Source organism: Aethalodelphis obliquidens, unplaced genomic scaffold, assembly GCF_003676395.1.
Source record: "Aethalodelphis obliquidens isolate GAN/ISIS:26980383/991018 unplaced genomic scaffold, ASM367639v1 scaffold6, whole genome shotgun sequence".
Taxonomy (NCBI): domain Eukaryota; kingdom Metazoa; phylum Chordata; class Mammalia; order Artiodactyla; family Delphinidae; genus Aethalodelphis; species Aethalodelphis obliquidens.
The window spans coordinates 45799924-45818236 of record NW_020837950.1 but is presented as its reverse complement, the minus strand read 5'-3'; the positions used below and the strand labels follow the sequence as shown (position 1 = coordinate 45818236).

General features: G+C 36.4%; 1 protein-coding gene across 5 annotated transcripts in view; it reads right to left on the bottom strand.

Annotated features, from left to right (window-relative positions):
* Nucleotides 1-18313, bottom strand: part of SEC24B (SEC24 homolog B, COPII component) — a 94035-nt gene that overhangs the window by 35148 nt on the left and 40574 nt on the right. For 3 of the 5 annotated variants that reach the window (XR_003432238.1, XM_027103484.1, XM_027103485.1), the window contains exons 4-6: nucleotides 17867-17971; nucleotides 3483-3563; nucleotides 192-403 (exon numbers count right to left, since the gene is read on the bottom strand). Coding sequence is in view for 4 of the 5 variants with exons in the window: in XM_027103484.1 (XP_026959285.1) it covers nucleotides 192-403; nucleotides 3483-3563; nucleotides 17867-17971 (398 nt within the window). In the remaining variant the exon portion in view is untranslated. The remainder of the gene's footprint in view (nucleotides 1-191; nucleotides 404-3482; nucleotides 3564-17866; nucleotides 17972-18313) is intronic. The other 2 variants (XM_027103486.1, XM_027103488.1) reach the window with 1 other exon arrangement.

The window sequence follows — 18313 nt, the reverse complement described above, 5'->3', positions numbered from 1 at the left end:
TGCGCGCGCGCGCACGCACACACACACACACACACACACACACACACAAACTGGAATCAAATTCTATGTATGTTTGATCTAGACTTACCTGTATTCATACCTATGATCCATTTGAATCAACAGGGATTTGTCAGAATTGATAATAGTTTCACAATTTTTATATGATTTTTTTTTTATGACTAAATACATACCTGAGCATACTGCTGGAATCCAGAATACGCTGGGCTACCGGGTGGCACTCCGGAATTAAGTGGTGCTGCAGCATTCTGATATCCAGGCTGCAGAGCTGGATAGCCATACCCAAATGGCTTGGCCATTTTTGAAGGCTGAGGAGCAGCTGGAGCTGGAGCAGGGGCAGGAGCGGGGTCAGGAGCAGGGCTGCTTGCCGATGAGGAAAGCATGTCTAGCAAAGGGAAAAGCACGGTGTTGACAACTGAAGGTCGGGACTCCACAAATACTCTTGGCTGAGCCATAGCCTGTGGCATCTCCCTTTTTATTAAAACTTTTTTATTATGAGAAATTTTGAACATACACAAAAGTAGAGAAAATAGAATAATAAACCCCATATATCCATTACTCAGCTTTAATAATCATCAGTATTTCGCTAATCGTGTTTCACATGTTCCTACCCCATCTTTTTTTTTTTACACATGTATTTACAAGAAAACCCCATTTTGTATCATTTCATTGACAAATACTTCAATTGGTATTTCTAACAGATAAGACCTTTATATTTATGCATATTAAATATATATACTACCACATAGCATATAATACAAATATATATTTATGTATATTAAAAATACAGTTATTTTTCCTTTTATTCTCTCAGCAGAAATGGCGCTAAGAAGCAGAAGACAAAGCAAAGCAATAAAAAGAGTGTCGGGCTTCCCTGGTGGCGCAGTGGTTAAGAATCCGCCTGCCAATGCAGGGGACACGGGTTCGACCCCTGGTCCGGGAAGATCCCACATGCTGCAGAGCAACTAAGCTCGTTCGCCACAACTACTGAGCCTGCACTCTAGAGCCCACGAGCCACAGCTACTGAGCCTGCATGTCACAACTACTGAAGCCTGCATGCCTAGAGCCCGTGCTCCGCAACAAGAGAAGCCACCGCAATGAGAAGCCCGCGCACCACAACAAAGAGTAGCCTCCGATCGCTGCAACTAGAGAAAGCCCACGCACAGCAACAAAGACCCAACGCAGCCAAAAATAAATAAATAAAATAAATTTAAAAAAACAAAAAGAGTGTCAACTACTCTTTGCTCTAACTTGCCTTTTTCTCTGACCCTGACATTTATTAAAAAAAAAAACGTCCATGGAAGGAGTGGCATATTACCACAATCCCCTAGAAGTCTGCTTTATTTGCAGAGGCAAAAATGAAAGTATGAAAGACAGTCTAGAATAGTGTCCAGCTCCTAAAACAATGTCTGGTACGTAGTAGAGGCCAAATAAAATGTAATGAATGTTCTTCCTTTATTTAAATTTAAAACAGAAACTAAAACTTGGTTAAAACTGGGGGAAAAAAACTGTAGAAAATTTTATCACCATATACAAGAATAACAACAACAAAAAGTCAAATCTAAAATATATGTGTATTTTAATCTCTCATGTCACTGTATTTCACAGTATATTTTCATATAAAAATTATATTCTTCACCAGCAATCAGACTCTGCAAAAAGAAAATATGTTCTTAAAAGCATCTGACTTAAGAAATTTATTTTTTCAAAGTTTATTGAGGAATCATCTTTCTACTGACTCTCTTCGCTCTCATCTTGAAGAGACCTTCTTAGACATTCTGCTGTCTATTGTCTTGTGCTAATTAGGCAAGCACTGGCTTACTGGCTTTCTGGTAACTTCCCAGACTTCTTAAAAGGACTAGAGCATCAATGCAGTGTCATATACTTAGATTTCCTGCTTGTCTCTCCTCACTGTGATGGGACTGTAAGTAGAAAGGTCTCTTAACATGACAACAGTCATCAGCTTAAGAAATGAAGAACTGGAGTCCTAAACATGGGGGTCTAAAACTTTTTCCCCCTTTTTTAGGAAAAGGACAGTATTTCATACATTTCTATAGTCCCTAAGATCTACCTAGTACCTGACACATAGACTTAATTCAGTTAATCTTACTGTGAAAGATGTTCATAGCTTTCCTTAATTTTGGTGCAGTATAAAATAGCTAGAAAATTTACCTAAGGTTATTCACTTACTGTCAAAGCACAGTTCATAACAAGATTAAGATTTGTTGATTAAATGAATACAGATAAACACAGCAAGGTCTAACTCCAAGGCCATCATCTTTTAACTATACCACATTAGATGTTTTATTTCAGGTTTATTTGAAGCTCATGAAATACGATAGTTGAATAAATAGTATTCATCTTTTAGTGAATGAAGTAACTCTTCTAGAATATTTTGACAATGGTAATTGCTTTTGGAATGGTCCACAACTTTTTACACACACACACACACACACACACACACACACACACACTCTCTCTCTCTCTCTCTCACTCACACACACACACACACACACACAGATCCCTAGGGAAAGAATCCTTAACCACAAAAGACTGAGTAGCTTATTTAAGTATTCTTGAAATGTTAAAAGGGAACTCTGTACTAAGCTGAGAAGATTAAAGTTTTCTACTGACTCATAGAACAGTGATAGCAAGATAGTGTGTGAAGTCCAGCACACTCCAACTTCAATTAAGCTTCATCCTGGATAATTAACAACATGATAAGAAATAAAGTGAAGAGCAAAATTACTTGTTCTGTTAATCCTAAAGTTTGGAATCATTAGAAAGAAAAGACAAAGAAGGAGGTCAGGTGTGGTTGTCAGGCTGTTGGTGATAGGAGACAGGCAAATAAGGAAGATCACAGCACAAGATGCTATAATGAAGTAACTAATCATTATAGAAGTTCAGTTCGTAATTTTTTTAAACACTATCCACCACTCCTGTTCCTACATATGACCAAAGTTACTTCCAGATATGGTTAAAAGTAATGCCTCCAAAACCTACCCCCAAGTTGGTTAATCTATTTACCTGGTGGAGGCAGCCAGGAGCCATAGGGGGAGTAAAGAGTCAAAGACTATTTATATTCAGAGGCTAGTTGGAAGAAATTCAAGGACCTAAGCATGAGAACAGAAATATAAAATTTATTTAAGGAATTATTAGCATAAAAAAGAAGGGAAAAGAAGAGAAAAATTATTCAGTATTAAGTCTTTTTAGAAAGAGGAAAAAGATAAAGAGCATGGTAACAAAAATCAAATAATAAATTTCCTTGGCCTCCCAAAAACAGCATTCACAGTTGTTATGTGACAATTACACCATTAAATTAAGGCTGAAAAAACCAGGAAAATGTCCCTTTTTTTCTGCTAAAAATATAGTCTGCTAATTATGTATAGTACATGTTCATGTTTGAAGTAATTGATGGTCAGTAACTTTTCAAATAAACATCAAATATGCACAAAACAAATTACCTGGATAGCTGCCTCCTTCTAGGGCATCATAACTGTTGGGCATTGGAGAAGCACTGCTTGTGGTAGAAGAGCTGTCAACACCTAAAAGGAAAACCAAAATATCTACTAAGTTTAAAATGACAACATATCTTAAAGCAACCTTTGGCAATTTTGAAAAAGATGTTTTGCTGATCTAGGAAAATTCCTGATCCTAAAAACATGAAATGACTGATGTTTAATGACATTTAAAAAACCATATATAAATTTCTGATAATACAGGGGGTGAAAGTGGGAAGAATACGGAGCTGATAAAATTTAAGCAGACACACATGAAGGCATCTTAAAGAAAAGATATACAACTTTCAAAGTAGTCAAACACAGAAACGTCAATTTTAGATTGACAGAAATGTTAATAAAATCACATCTCAAAGACCGGATCTACCAAATCACAAGCTATTAAATACCCTATATCACTATCATGTTATTTTAAGATAATTAAATTTTAATTACTTTTATAACTCAGCATAGCTGTATGAAACCTTCCTAAGAGAGGAATCTATGGCTTGGGTTGCTACCTAGCATGTTACTAAGCTTTTCTATGCCTCGGTTTATTCATCTGCTCAATCAAGATTAAACAGTACCTGCCATATTTAATAAGGTAACAAAAATAAAAGGTACTCTAATAAATATGTGTTAGATTATAAGAATTTTTATTACATGTATTCATTCAAAACTTGAAAGACTAACGGGAATATTCAGTGGCCATTTATGATAAAACGTAGTGGTGTCACACAGCTCGTAGAACATATATTTCTCTCATTCATTCACTTAACAAATATTTTATTGAGAGCCTACAGTTAACATAGGTAGATACACTAGAGTATACACTAATGAATAAAACTGAAAACGGGGCTTCCCTGGTGGCGCAGTGGTTGAGAGTACGCCTGCCGATGCAGGGGACACGGGTTCGTGCCCCGGTCCGGGAAGATCCCACATGCCGCGGAGCGGCTGGGCCCGTGAGCCATGGCCGCTGAGCCTGCGCGTCCGGAGCCTGTGCTCCGCAACGGGAGAGGCCACAACAGTGAGAGGCCCGCGTACCGCAAAAAAAAAAAAAAAAACAAAAAACTGAAAACGCACACAGCCTCTATCTTGTGTTAAAGATCTTGGTCTTTTTCACCAGAAGATAAAATTCTGTGGTACAGAGGTTATCCCTGGCTCTTAACACCAATATTATAACCGGGTTTAAACTACATTTTAGGTTAATTTTCAACTGTGATATAGAAAGAATAGATATGCATAACTATCTTTCATTGAATAATTTTGGTTAACTACAAGAACTCAGTGTATTGACTCAGGGCATAATAGCTAAAATTTTTTGTGTAGGAACATTTTGTTATCAGTAAAGAACATGATCTGGAGGCAAACGACTGTAGTTACATTAGACTCTGTCATTTAATTGTCATTTAATTGTCATAAATAACTTTGGGTAAGTGACAATCATCATAATACTCTCTCTCGCAAAATAAGAACAATTTTTTAAATGCCCTTTGTGTGCTTTTTAACGTTCTTGTGATGCTTAGATGAGACTGGTTATGAAGCAACTTACAAAACATGAAGACTATAAAATAAATAATAGGTGAAAGACACTAATACATACCAAGTGCTTTCTTTGTGGTAAATAGAATATTGTTGCATATATAGGTCATTACTCTTAACTAAGAATGGGAAGTAATGGCTCTTCATTTTCCTTGTATTTGTGAATTTGTAACTAAAGAAGAATGCTGATATACAAGGTCAAAAGTCTTGAAGTAATAGCGTTAAAAAACAATACACCAAAACCCAAATATTCACCAAGAGATGAATGGATGAACAAAATGTGGTATATCTATACAATGGGATATTATTCAGCTATAAAAAGGAATTAAGTACTGATACAGGCTACAATATGAATGACCCTTGAAAACATGCTAAGCAAAAGAAGCCAGACACAAAAGGTCACACACTGAATGATTTGATTTATATGAAATATCCAGAATAGGTAAATCTCTGGAGATAGAAAATAGATCGGTGGTTGCCAGGGGCTTGAGAGGAGGGGGAAATGAGAAGTTACTGCTTAATGGGTATAGAGTTCTTTTTTAGGATGATGAAAATGTTTAGTTTTATCAAGTTCACTACATTTACAAAGTTAGAACTAGATAGAAGTGGTGACTGCATGACAACCCAAATGACAGAATCAGATAGAGGTGGTGGTTGCACAACATTGTGAATATACTAAATGCCACTGTATGCTTTAAAATGTTTAATTTTATGTTATGTACAAAACCAAACCAATATGCCAAGACATTTCAATGGGGAAAGAATATTCCCTTCAACAAACTGTGCTGGAACAACTAGATATCCACATGCAGCAGAATGAAGTTAGACCCCTTCCTTACACCTTATGCTAAAATTAACTCAAAATGGATCACAGGCCTAAATGTAAGTGCTAAAACTCTTAAAATATGGGAGTAAATCTTCATGACCTTCAGTTAGGCAATGGATTTTTAGATATGACATCAAAGGCACAAGCAACAAAAGAAAGAAAATAGATATACTGGACTTCATCAAATTAAAAACTTTTATGTTCCAAAGATATCATTAAGAAAATAAAGAGATAACCCACAGAATGAGAGAATATATTTGCAAATCATGTATCTAGTTAATAAAGGTCTAATACGTAAAATATTTACAGAACTCTATGACTCAACAATAAAAAGACGAATAACCAAATTAAAATGAGTAAGGGATCTAAACAGACATTTCTACAAAAAAGATAAACCAATGGCCAATAAGCACATGAAAAGATGCTCAACATCACTAGCTATTCTGGAAATAAAAATCAAAACCACAGTGAGATACCATTTCACATCCACTAGCATGTCTGTAATTCAAAAGACAGGTAACAGAAAGTTCTGGCAAGGATGTAGAGAAATGGAAGCCTCCACGAGATTGTAAAATGTTGTAGCCATGTTGAAAAACAGTCTGACAGCTTCTCAAAAGGCGGCAAACAGTTATCACATGACCTGGCAATTCCATTCAAGAGAAATGAAAACATACACCCCCACAAAGAGTTGTGCATGAATGCTCACAGAAGCATTACGCATAACAGCCCAAAAGTGGAAACAACCCAGATGTCCAACAACTTACGAACAGGTAAATAAAATGTGATATATATCCACACAATAAGATATTATTTAGCAATAGAAAGGAACACAGGACTGATACATGCCATAACACTTGAAAACATTATGCTGAGAAAGAAGCCAGTCACAAAAACCAAATAGTATATGATCTATTTATATGAAAGGTTCAAAACAGATAAATCTATAAAAACAAAAAGTAGATTAGTAGATTAGTGCGTGTATGTGTGCATGCGTGCGTGTAGGGGGACAAGAACAGGAAGTGACTGCTAAAACATGGAGTTTCTACTTTGAGGTGAAGAAAATGTTCTAGAATTACACAGTGATGGTTGCAGAACTTTGTTTAAATTTAAATGAGTGAATTTTATGGTATGTGAATTATATCTCAATAAAGTTATTATAAAAATACCATGGAGAACAAACGTATGGACACCAAGGGAGAAAGTGGCGGGGGTGGTGGTGGTGGTGGTGGTGGGATGAACTGGGAGATTGGGATTGACATGTATACACTGACGTGTATAAAACTGATGACTAATAAGAACGTGCTGTATAAAAACATAAATAAAATAAAATTCAAAAATTTAAAAAAAAATACCATAGAAGCAAAAATACACAAATGAGACCTAATCTAACTTAAACGCTTTTGCACAGCAAAGGAAAACACCAACAAAATGAAAAGACAATCTACGGAATGGGAGAAAAAAATTGGCAAACGATGAGACCAACACTAGGTTAAATATCCAAAATACAAAAACAGCTCATATAACTCAGTATCAAAAAAACCAAACAACCCAATCAAAAAAATCGGCAGAAGACCTAAGTAGACATTTCACCAAAGAAGACATACAGATTATCAACAGGCACATGAAAAGATGCTCAACATTATTAATTATTAGAGAAATGCAAATCAAAACCACAATGAGGTATCACCTCACACTGGTCAGAATAGCCATCAATAAAAAGTCTACAAACAAGAAATGCTGGGGAGGGTGTAGAGAAAAGAGAACCCTTATGCACTGTTGGTGGGAATGTAAATTGGTGCAACCAGTATGGCGAACAGTATGGGGGTTCCTTAAAAAAGTAAAAATAGAACTACCATATGATCCAGCAATCCCACTCTTGGGGGTATACATCCAGAAAAAATAAAAACTCTAATTTGAAAAGATATATGCACATCAATGTTCACAGCAGCACTATTTACAATAGCCAAGACATGGAAGCAACCCAAGTGCCCATCAACTGACAATTAGCTTAAGGACATGTAGAGAGAGAGAGAGTGTGTGTGTGTGTGTGTGTGTATTTATATATATACACACACAATAGAATATTAATCAGCCACAAAAAAGAATGAAATATCGCCATTTACAGCAACATGGATGGACCTAGAGAAAATTATACTTAGTGAAGTCAGACAGAGAAAGACAAATACTATAAGATATCACTTATATGTGGAATCTAAAAAGTAATACAAATGAATCTATATATAAAACAAAACAAAGCTTTTGCACAGCAAAGGAAACCATAAACAAGACGAAAAGACAACCCTCAGAATGGGAGAAAATATTTGCAAACAAATCAATGGACAAAGGGTTAATCTCCAAAATATATAAACAGCTCATGCAGTTCAGTATTAAAAAAACAAAAACAACCCAATCCAAAATGGGCAGAAGACCTAAATAGACATTTCTCCAAAGAAGACATACAGATGGCCAAGAAGCACATGAAAAGCTGCTCAACATCACTAATTATTAGAGAAATGCAAATCAAAACTACAATGAGGTATCACCTCACACCAGTCAGAATGGGCATCAGCAGAAAATCTACAAACAAATGCTGGAGAGGGTGTGGAGAAAAGGGAACCCTCTTGCACTGTTGGTGGGAATGTAAACTGATACAGTCAATGTAAATTGATACAGTCACTATGGAGAACAGTATGGAGGTTCCCTACAAAACTAAAAATAGAATTACCATATGATCCAGCAATCCCACTACTGGGCATATACCCAGAGAAAACCGTAATTCAAAAAGACACATGCACCCCATTGTTCCCAATGTTCACTGCAGCACTATTTACAATAACCAGGTCATGGAAGCAACCTAAATGCCCATCGACAGACGAATGGATAAAGAAGATGTGGTACATATATACCATGGAATATTACTCATAAAAAGGAACGAAATTGGGTCATTTGTTGAGACGTGGATGGATCTAGAGACTGTCAAACAGAGTGAAGTAAGTCAGAAACAGAAAAACAAATATCGTATATTAACGCATATATGTGGAACCTAGAAAAATGGTACAGATGAACCGGTTTGCAGGGCAGAAATTGAGACACAGATGTAGAGAACAAACATATGGACACCAAGAGGGGAAGCGGCGGGGGTCTGGGGGTGGTGTGATGAACTGGGTGACTGGGATTGACATGTATACACTGATGTGTATGAAATTAATGAGTGATAAGGACCTACTGTATAAAAAAAATATAAAATTAAATTTAAAAATTAAAAAAAAAACAAAAAACAAAACAGACTCACAGACATAGAAAACAAACTTATGGTTACTAAAGGGGAGAAGGGAGTAGGACAAATTAGGAGTATAGGATTAACAGGTACATAATACATAATACTACTTAATTACGCTGCTTAGCTTCTTCTTTCCATGTCAAATCAAATATTAATGCTTAAAAATATTGCCCATTTAGATAATAATGCTATAGTAACCAACTTTAAAGTATTAATTTGATAGAAATATTCTATTTTATTTATTGGATAATTTGAAACCTGCTAGTTTAAAATTCACTTTCAGGGTTTCCCTGATGGCACAGGTTAAGAATCTGCCTGCCAATGCAGAGGACACGGGTTCGAGCCCTGGTCCAGGAAGATCCCACATGCCACGGATCAACTAAGCCCATGTGTCACAAGTACTGAGCCTGCGCTCTAGAGCCCGCGAGCCACAACTACTAAGCCCGGTGCCACAACTACTGTAGCCCACGCACCTAGAGCCCGTGCTCTGCAACAAGAGAAGCCACCCAATAAGAAGCCCGCGCACTGCAACAAAGAGTAGCTCCCGCTCACCGCAACTAGAGAAAAGTCTGCACACAGCAACGAAGACCCAATGCGGCCAAAAGTAAAAATAAATAAATAAACTAAAAATAAATAAATAAAAGAATAAAATAAAATTCACTTTCGGGGACTTCCCTGGTAGTCCAGTGGTTAAGAATCCACCTTCCAGTGCAGGGGACACGGGTTCAAGCCCTGGTCGGGGAACTAAGATTCCCACATGCTGTGGGGAAACCAAGCCCATGCGCTCTAGAGCCTGTGCACCACAACTGGAGAGCCTGCACGCCTCGACTAGAGAGAAGCCTGAGCACAGCAACGAAGAGCCTGTGTGCCACAACGAAGAGCCTGCGCGCTGCAACAAAAGATCCCACCGGCTGCAACTAAGACCCAATGCAGTTGAATAAATAAATTTAAAAAGTTTTTAAAATTCACTTTCCGAAGAAAAGAACAAATGCAAATCTCTATTTTGAACTTGTTAAAATATCAAAGCAACAATAAAAGTTATAAATCCAGATGAAACACTAAACAGACTCAAACTTTGCTAAAACTTATTGTTCAGATTAATTCTAATTAGGTTATGCCATTACTGCCAATACAAATCAAAATGATATTTTTTAAAAAGGTACATTATGAAACATGTCAATATTCTAAACATGCTTAAAAACACCTTCACTAGTTCCCCTACCATTTTATAGAATAAGGTCTAAATGCTTTTATACTGCCATAAAAAAAACTTCAAAATTTGTCTTCCACTTTCCTTGTCACCTCCATCTCCCACCTGTTCTTGTACCACCTTCCCTCTTTTACCTTATGACACCGTCACACCCAACTTCTCACTCTTCATCCCAATACACTATTTTTTGTGTTATGTACCATACATATTGGTCTGTTTGCCTAGATTTTCTTTTTCCACATGGCAAATTCCTACTCATCCTTCAAATTTCAAACCCTTCCTAAAACCTTTCTGACATGCCAATGGAAATCATTTCTTCTCCTATATAGGGACATTTTCTTAACCCCGAATTACTGTACTTTTCAAGCTGTACTGTAATCACATACGATATCTGCTTCCCTGTCATATTATTAGTATACAGAGGCAGCTATGCTACTGTATTGACATTTGGAACCAAGATACCAAGCAAAATACTGCTTTCTAAATACGAGCTAGTTTTAGTCGAATGAGAAGCTTTGGTACTTGTCACCATTCTTAAAACCTCTGATAGGTCCAGTTTGCCTCAGTCACTTCACGCTACAATTAGTGATAACAAATATTCTGAGATCAAATGGAGGGTGAATATGAATGTAATACTTGGGAAACATTTTCCCTCATTCTTTTACTGGCTCTATGTCACAGGTTGAGAGAAGAAAAGGGGAAGTCAGAAAAGAGGGGGAGCTGAATCTGAGGAAGTAAGAAGTAAGGTCAAATGAATAGCTCAGAATCTGTGAAGTTGGGGGAAAAAAACCAGGATGCATTGAAGCCTTCTAAAAAAAACTTAAGCCATTCTCTCTCCATGGGTCAACAAAGTCTAATATACTTACTAGTATTGGTCAACTTGAAATTAACCAGGTAATTTGAGATTTCACTTCCTCATAACTTGTATAGAACATGGAAAACTGTAAGTCAAATTCCCTCTCTACCACTTACCAGTTGAGAGAAAATGGACCAGAATCCTAACATTTCTGAGCCATTCCTTATTTATAAAAACAGATGTTATAACACCTACTCCACAGGCCTAATGTTAAGATTAAACAGCTATAACAGATATAAATTAAACAGATACTAGCCAGAGACTCAGGAAATGTTCTTTTTTTTCTCTTCCCTCTTCCTATGCTAAAACAGTGCTACAAAAGAGGGGAAAAGAAAGACCAAGACAAGAACCTCCTGATGGATAAGGCTAATCCAGACTTCAACCAAACTTTCCTTAACATTTATCACTGAGAACCAAGTTACTTTTGATTTGTAAAAATGGTTCTCTTCTTTCGGTAATACTCTAATACTCTCCCCCCCCCTCCAATCTTCCTTCTACCTTAGTCTAAGAACTCTTATTTCTCACTGGCTTATTCCAAAAGCTTCAAGCTCGAATCAATTTCTTCTGTAAATGCAAAATCAATTTGCATTTCCAAAATGCAAGTTTGGTTATGTTATTTTCCCATGTAAACTCCTTCAGTGACCTCTCACTACCTTCAAGATAAAATCCAAACTCCTTATTAGGAAACGCAAGGTTCTTAAAGATCTTACCCAGCCATCCTACTCACCCTCACTCAATTCTTCTTGCCACTGCTCTCTGCAAACCATAGGTCCCAAACTCACTAAAGTTCCCCAAACATGCTACCTTCTCTCAAGCATCTTGCTTTGTTTCAAAAAGTGTCTCTGCCTCTCCCCAGATCCCTCACTTGCCCAATTCCAAGTTCTTTCAGATTCAGTTTAGGTTCCCCTGCCCCCGCTCCAGGAGAATCCTCCCTGTCATCCCACCCTACATCTGGTTCCAAATTCTCCTATGTATTCCTATAAAACACTATGATTAACACAGGACTCACTATCATTTTGTTCTATATTCCAAATCAGACTGTGAGCTTCTTGGGTTTTTAATCAAGCTCACAAATAGGGCATTATTAATGTTTATAAATTGGTTGTTCAGAACTCAGAATAAACTTTTTCAAAGAAATAATGAAATAACTGGTATTTATTATCCCAAGTTGTTTCATAAGCACTCTTAAAAAACCCATAATCCATATTATTGATTAAACACTACACATTTATGACAGGCTGGAAAAAATAAAGCATTTGCAAATGTTTAGTATTTCAGTTAATTAGTTTTAGGGCTAGCCTAGACATCCAATCACCATTCAATCACTATTTCTATTTGAAAGTGCCTTCTGAATTCTAACTCTGGACACTGGTACCAAAGCTCCTTCTGCTATAGCCCTAATACTCTGCCCTCTTCCACTGTACAGAGAGTTGGAGTTTCCAGCTATAGCAATTATATATACATGATGTTTGCAAGCTAGAACAGGTATCATCTGCAAACATGTGAGCACATTTTGTTTTCAATGTATATGAATACTGAAAACCCTGAAACTAATACTGTTCTTAATGGCATGGACATCTTTTTATATCCTTCACAGACCTAGGACATGTATTCAATTTCTAAAATTTAAAAAGTATACTAAATATGTATTGAATTTAGTTGAAAGATATTTATTTGTTAAAATAATCACATAGTATATCAGTTAAAGAGAAAGATAGATTTGAACCCTTTTAGGGATTTTCTTTGGCGGGGGGTAGGGGAGTGGTGGAAGAAAAGGGAAGATGTTGATCAAAGAGTACAATCTTCCAGCTATACATGTTCTAGGGATCTGGGGATCTAATGTATAGCATAATGATTATAGTTAAAAATACCATATTATATACTTGAATTAAGAAAAAAAAGAAGAATTTTCTGTGGAAGTTAGAGATAAGGCCAATACTGTGCTGTTATCTACAGGAGTTGACTTAATTTGTTCTGTATTAAAATACAACATTACCTTTTAAAATATCCAAGCAAACCATAAACATATCATTATCTTTGACATACTACCTGGCACTGAATAATTACTATTAGCCTGTGTGAAAGTCAAATAAAAATTGACTAGCACCTTAAAATTCATTATGAAAAAATCAGAAGTTTTTTCCTAACGTCATTTACAAAATATAGCATCAAGCTGTCACATTACTAGAGCCATGGGAGAGAGCTTCCTGTTGTCCTCTGGCCTCTTCCTAACTTGAAAACTCCCGAGAGGAAAGGCACTGGGAGTATGGACAGCAGGTGACAGAACATTAGCTGACAGTGTCTCCCAGGGACTAGGGCTGATACTGATCTCTGATTTTTTACTCTCCCCTTTCACTTTATTTCACTGCTTACTCCCTTTCACTCCCATTTTCAAGTTAGTATTCCTTACTAGTATAGGTATGACAGTACTTGTCTTCAGTACTGAATCTAAAACTAATAAAAGGTCCACTCTAGCACTAACAACTGAAGGAGTGAATATCTGTAACTGAATAAACTTAGTGAGGAATTTAAGATATAACCATTATGGGAACCTGATAGCTTGCTATCTGCTCAAGTTTTCTTTAAGTTTATTCTCCAACAATTATGAACTTTTAGAAGCTGCCAACAAAACATAAGACTGTCTCTAGTACAAAATCCTATTTTAGTTTCCAAGTGTGCATTTAATGAGGAAACCTTAAAAAGGAAGCCTATTTGTAGCATGTAATTTTAAAAAATATAATTAGATGGTTTAATGTAAAATCAGAACTGAAATCAAAATTTTCTTTTAAAACTGAAAGTTTTAAATAAATATCCGTGTACTTGACTCTTAGATAGACCCGCTGTCAAGGAAACCCTAAGCTTTAATAAATGGAAGCTAAAATAAGAGGATAGTTACTTTAAATATAACTATAAAGAAGATTATCACTGATTTCCAAACCTGCTTGCTAGTTGATATTTCATTACTGCTTAATAAATTTTTCCAAAATTGAATAATCGACATAAACTAAATACATAAAAATCTCATGATTATAGGGAATGAATATCACTGAAATGCTTAAAAAATAGAGCACTCCAAAATCTCTGCTTGACAGATACACTTATATGTAATTTCCGTACCAATTTGAGGCATTCTTTTACCTTTTTACATATGAAAAAAATACTGTAACTGAGCAGGATTTAAAAAATAAAATAAAATTCATTTTAAAGCTAGATTTTCTTTCCATTTTTTCTTTCCCCTCACTTAGAATGTCCCTTTAATTTGCAATCAACAAAAATAGGACTTTTTTTTTTTACAAACCATGAAGAGACAACACCAGGATCCTAGTAAAAATGTCCATAGTCCAGTCATTATTTTGTTGCGTAATAAAAAAGGCAAAGGAGGAAGATAACACGTAAGAAATGCCATGGTGACCACTGCCATGTGCCCTTTAGTTCTCACCTATTCCAGGGCTTTGTGTTCTCACTAGGAGATAAAGACTATCCTCTTCACACCTCTCTGCAGACAGACCTCGGTTTGAATCTCCGCTCTGCTACTTAGGAGTTGTGTGACCAGAGACAAATGTTACTGTACATGTTCAGATCGTAGTCAACTCATCTGAAAAATGGAGCCAATTATCTCTGCCTTGCAGGATTGTTGAGAACAAATTGAGATAAAAACATGTTCTCAATGTTAGTAATGACACCTAATTTTTTTTTTTTTTTTCTTTTTTTACGGTACACGGGCCTCTTACTGTTGTGGCCTCTCCCATTGCGGAGCACAGGCTCCGGACGCGCAGGCTCAGCGGCCATGGCTCACAGGCCCAGCCGCTCCGCGGCATATGGGATCTTCCCGGACCGAGGCACGAACCCGTGTCCCTTGCATTGGCAGGCGGACTCTCAACCACCGCGCCACCAGGGAAGCCCACACCTAATTTTTTTTTTTGAGAGATTTTACCATTTGCCAGACACTGTTCTAAGCTCTTTACGAAGAATACCTTCAATCCTCAAAACGACCATATGTAATTGTTACTGTTATTATTCCTCATTTACATATGAGTAAATTGAGACTCAATGAGTTTAAGAAACTTGTCTAAGGTCACAAAGCTAATAAGTGACAAAGTCCGGATTTGAATTTAGAAGAAAAGACACAAAACCCCACAGCTTTTAGCTCTTTAGTGCGGCATCTGGCACATAGTAAGTATTCAAAAATGTTAGGTATTATTAAAATCTAAATGCTGTGAGTTAAGAATTTAGGGATTTTTAATCTGTAATATATTCAAGAAAAAAGTAGTTAAATAAGATAAGGTGATAGGAGAAAAGCCATTAATGCTTAATCTTTTTGATTTTCCAATTTTTTTTTCTGTATAAGGAAAAGGGGTTTTTAACCACTGCACCTAATTGTAAGCAGAACAAAAACGGGAGTAATTTAGGCTGACAAATAACATTACGCAAAAAAACACATTTTTGAAATGTGTAAAATAAGGATCATGAGATTAAAAAGTGAGACATATGTAGGATCTGAATAATATATACATTAAATAATAATAATAATTCAGGATCTGGGAGCAATGGCCCATCATTAGCAATGACCACACACTACAATCACATCTTGGTTTCTAAAACACCCTTCTCTACTGTACGCACCAGGACTAAAGGAAATGGTTTGTCCCAGGCTTGCAGCAGCCCAAATACAAGATGAGCTAGGAACATCTTATCGAGGACTTAAGGTACTTAAAATAAGTGCTTAAAGATTCATGGGAACATTTAAAAAAGACAGTTTGAAGGAGCTGCTACTGGCCAGGACAAGTTGCTATCAAAATAACTAATGACAGTAATGGATTATTACCCACTGAATAAAATAAGAATCCATGAGTCAATATGAACCCAAAGCAATCAACAAGGGAGAAGAGAAAGCTCTTCTTCACAATGAAACCTCAACTCATAAATATAGAAGGAATGTTGGAACTAGAAAATCACCAACGAATGTTAAAACTAGTGAGTGACGGTTTAAAATAAAGAACAGGAAATTTACATAGTATCATAGAATTTCCCCACAAATCACTTATTAATTTCAATGGAAAAAAGAAGTACCTTTACAGTTGAGAAACCTGGCAGACACCATCTTAATCAAGTGATCAAAGTTAACATCATCAATATGGGGATAAATCAACAACATGTGCCTCGGACACAATGTACTGAGAATACAACATTACTTCAGTGGTAATCTTGCCAAAAAATGCATGATTTGAATCTAATCACAAGTACACACCAGATAACCCCAAACTGAGGGACATTCTACAAAATAACTGGCCTCTATTATTCAAAAATGTCAAAGTCAAGAAAGAGAAAGAAAGGTTAAGGGACTGTTCTAGGTTGAAGGAATCTAAACAGAAATGACGACTAAATTCAGTGCATGAACCTGGGCCATGGAAACAGCTATAAAAGATCTTACTGAGACAACTGTTGAGGTTTGACTATGGACTGTGTAACAGATATTATTGCAACAGTGCTCAATTTCTTGACAACTGTATTGTGTTTATGTTATGTAAGGCACTGTCCTTACAATCAGGAAATACATACTGGAGTATTTAGAGGTAAAGGTTCATGATATCTCCACCTTCAAATGACGTAGGAAAAAATGTTTATAGAGAGAAGCAACTGCGGCAAAAATGGTAAAGTGTATACGGTAGTTTCTTTCACTCTTCTGTAAGATTGAAATTATATAAAATAAAAAATTACCCCAAATTCAGAAAGATAAATGGGTATGTAGATTTTTAAGGTAAGAAAAATTACTCTCCATCTGGAACCCTCTATTTTCAACCCACCACCTCAAATCATGCATAAGGATTTAAATATTTAAAAAATGCAAAGGAAGTGGAAACTTTTAGTTAAGCGGATCGTTTACAGAGCAAATCCTTCCACTCAATTGTAAAGATAACAGAAAGAGAATCATGGTCATGTATAATAACCTGAAAGATCACTTATTGGTTCAGTCAAACGATTAGAATTAATGGACGAACTGAGTAGCTTAATACTCAACAGTTATACTTATCAAAGGCAGAAAAAGATATTAAACAGCCTGCAACACATAATCGCATGCACAGTTTCTTCACCTAGCATGATGTGAACTACTACTTCATGAAGCAGGAAGATAACTAAAAATTGGAGGTCTTCTAAATATATGACAGAAAAGGCCACAAGGACTTCAGAGGAACAATGTCCTATTTCTCTTTCACTTTTATGAAGTCCACATGATTCATTTTGGTTAGACTAAAGGAGCATGCAAAGCAGAAAATAAAACATTCCTAAAAGGAGTCCTAAAAGGGTGCTACAGCAATCATCAGCCAAAAGCTTCAGTCGGGACTCATTCTTTTGCATGTGGCACGAGAGAAAATGCGCTTCGGAAAGAAGAAAGCACTCTATCTTCGTGAAAAATGCATTGTTACTTACAAAACGGTAGAGGGGTCCAAAGGAGAAAACACAAAACAAATAAACATGCAAAACTCCTCATTTCGAGTGACCCAACCTTCTATAACTGAAACCAAGCTATTGAGCTAAATCTGCAAAGACACATTTTTTAAGGACCAGTAAGACTGTGGACATAAAAAGAAAACTCGAGCAGGGAAAGGTCAAGAACTGGTGTAAAGCTAAAGCAGACCTGCTTCCTCATCCTCCTCCTCCTCTTCCTCATCATCGGAAGTGGATGACAAGGGAGTTGGTGCGGAGCTAGCTTGATTATTAACATATTCACCATACTGCATGCCTGTAAAGTGGAAAGCACAAACACAAGAGTCAAACCAACAGGAGAGATGAGAAATAAAATTCTGACATTGCATTAAAAGTGAGAAAGAACTCTGACATTCCGAAGAACATCCCAGCATGCATATTAATATCAGCTAACTTATTATCAAAACCGAAACAAACCGTTAGAGAATCTCTGCGAAGCAGTTTAGTAAAAGCAGCTTTAATATGAACTAATTGGTCTAAGTGTAAAAAAATAAAAAGGACCATGTCTGACACTGTTAATATTTAGGAAACTGCACTGATACTCTCCCAACATTTTACTGAGCTCTGTACATGTTTACCTTCTTTGACCTTGGGGCCC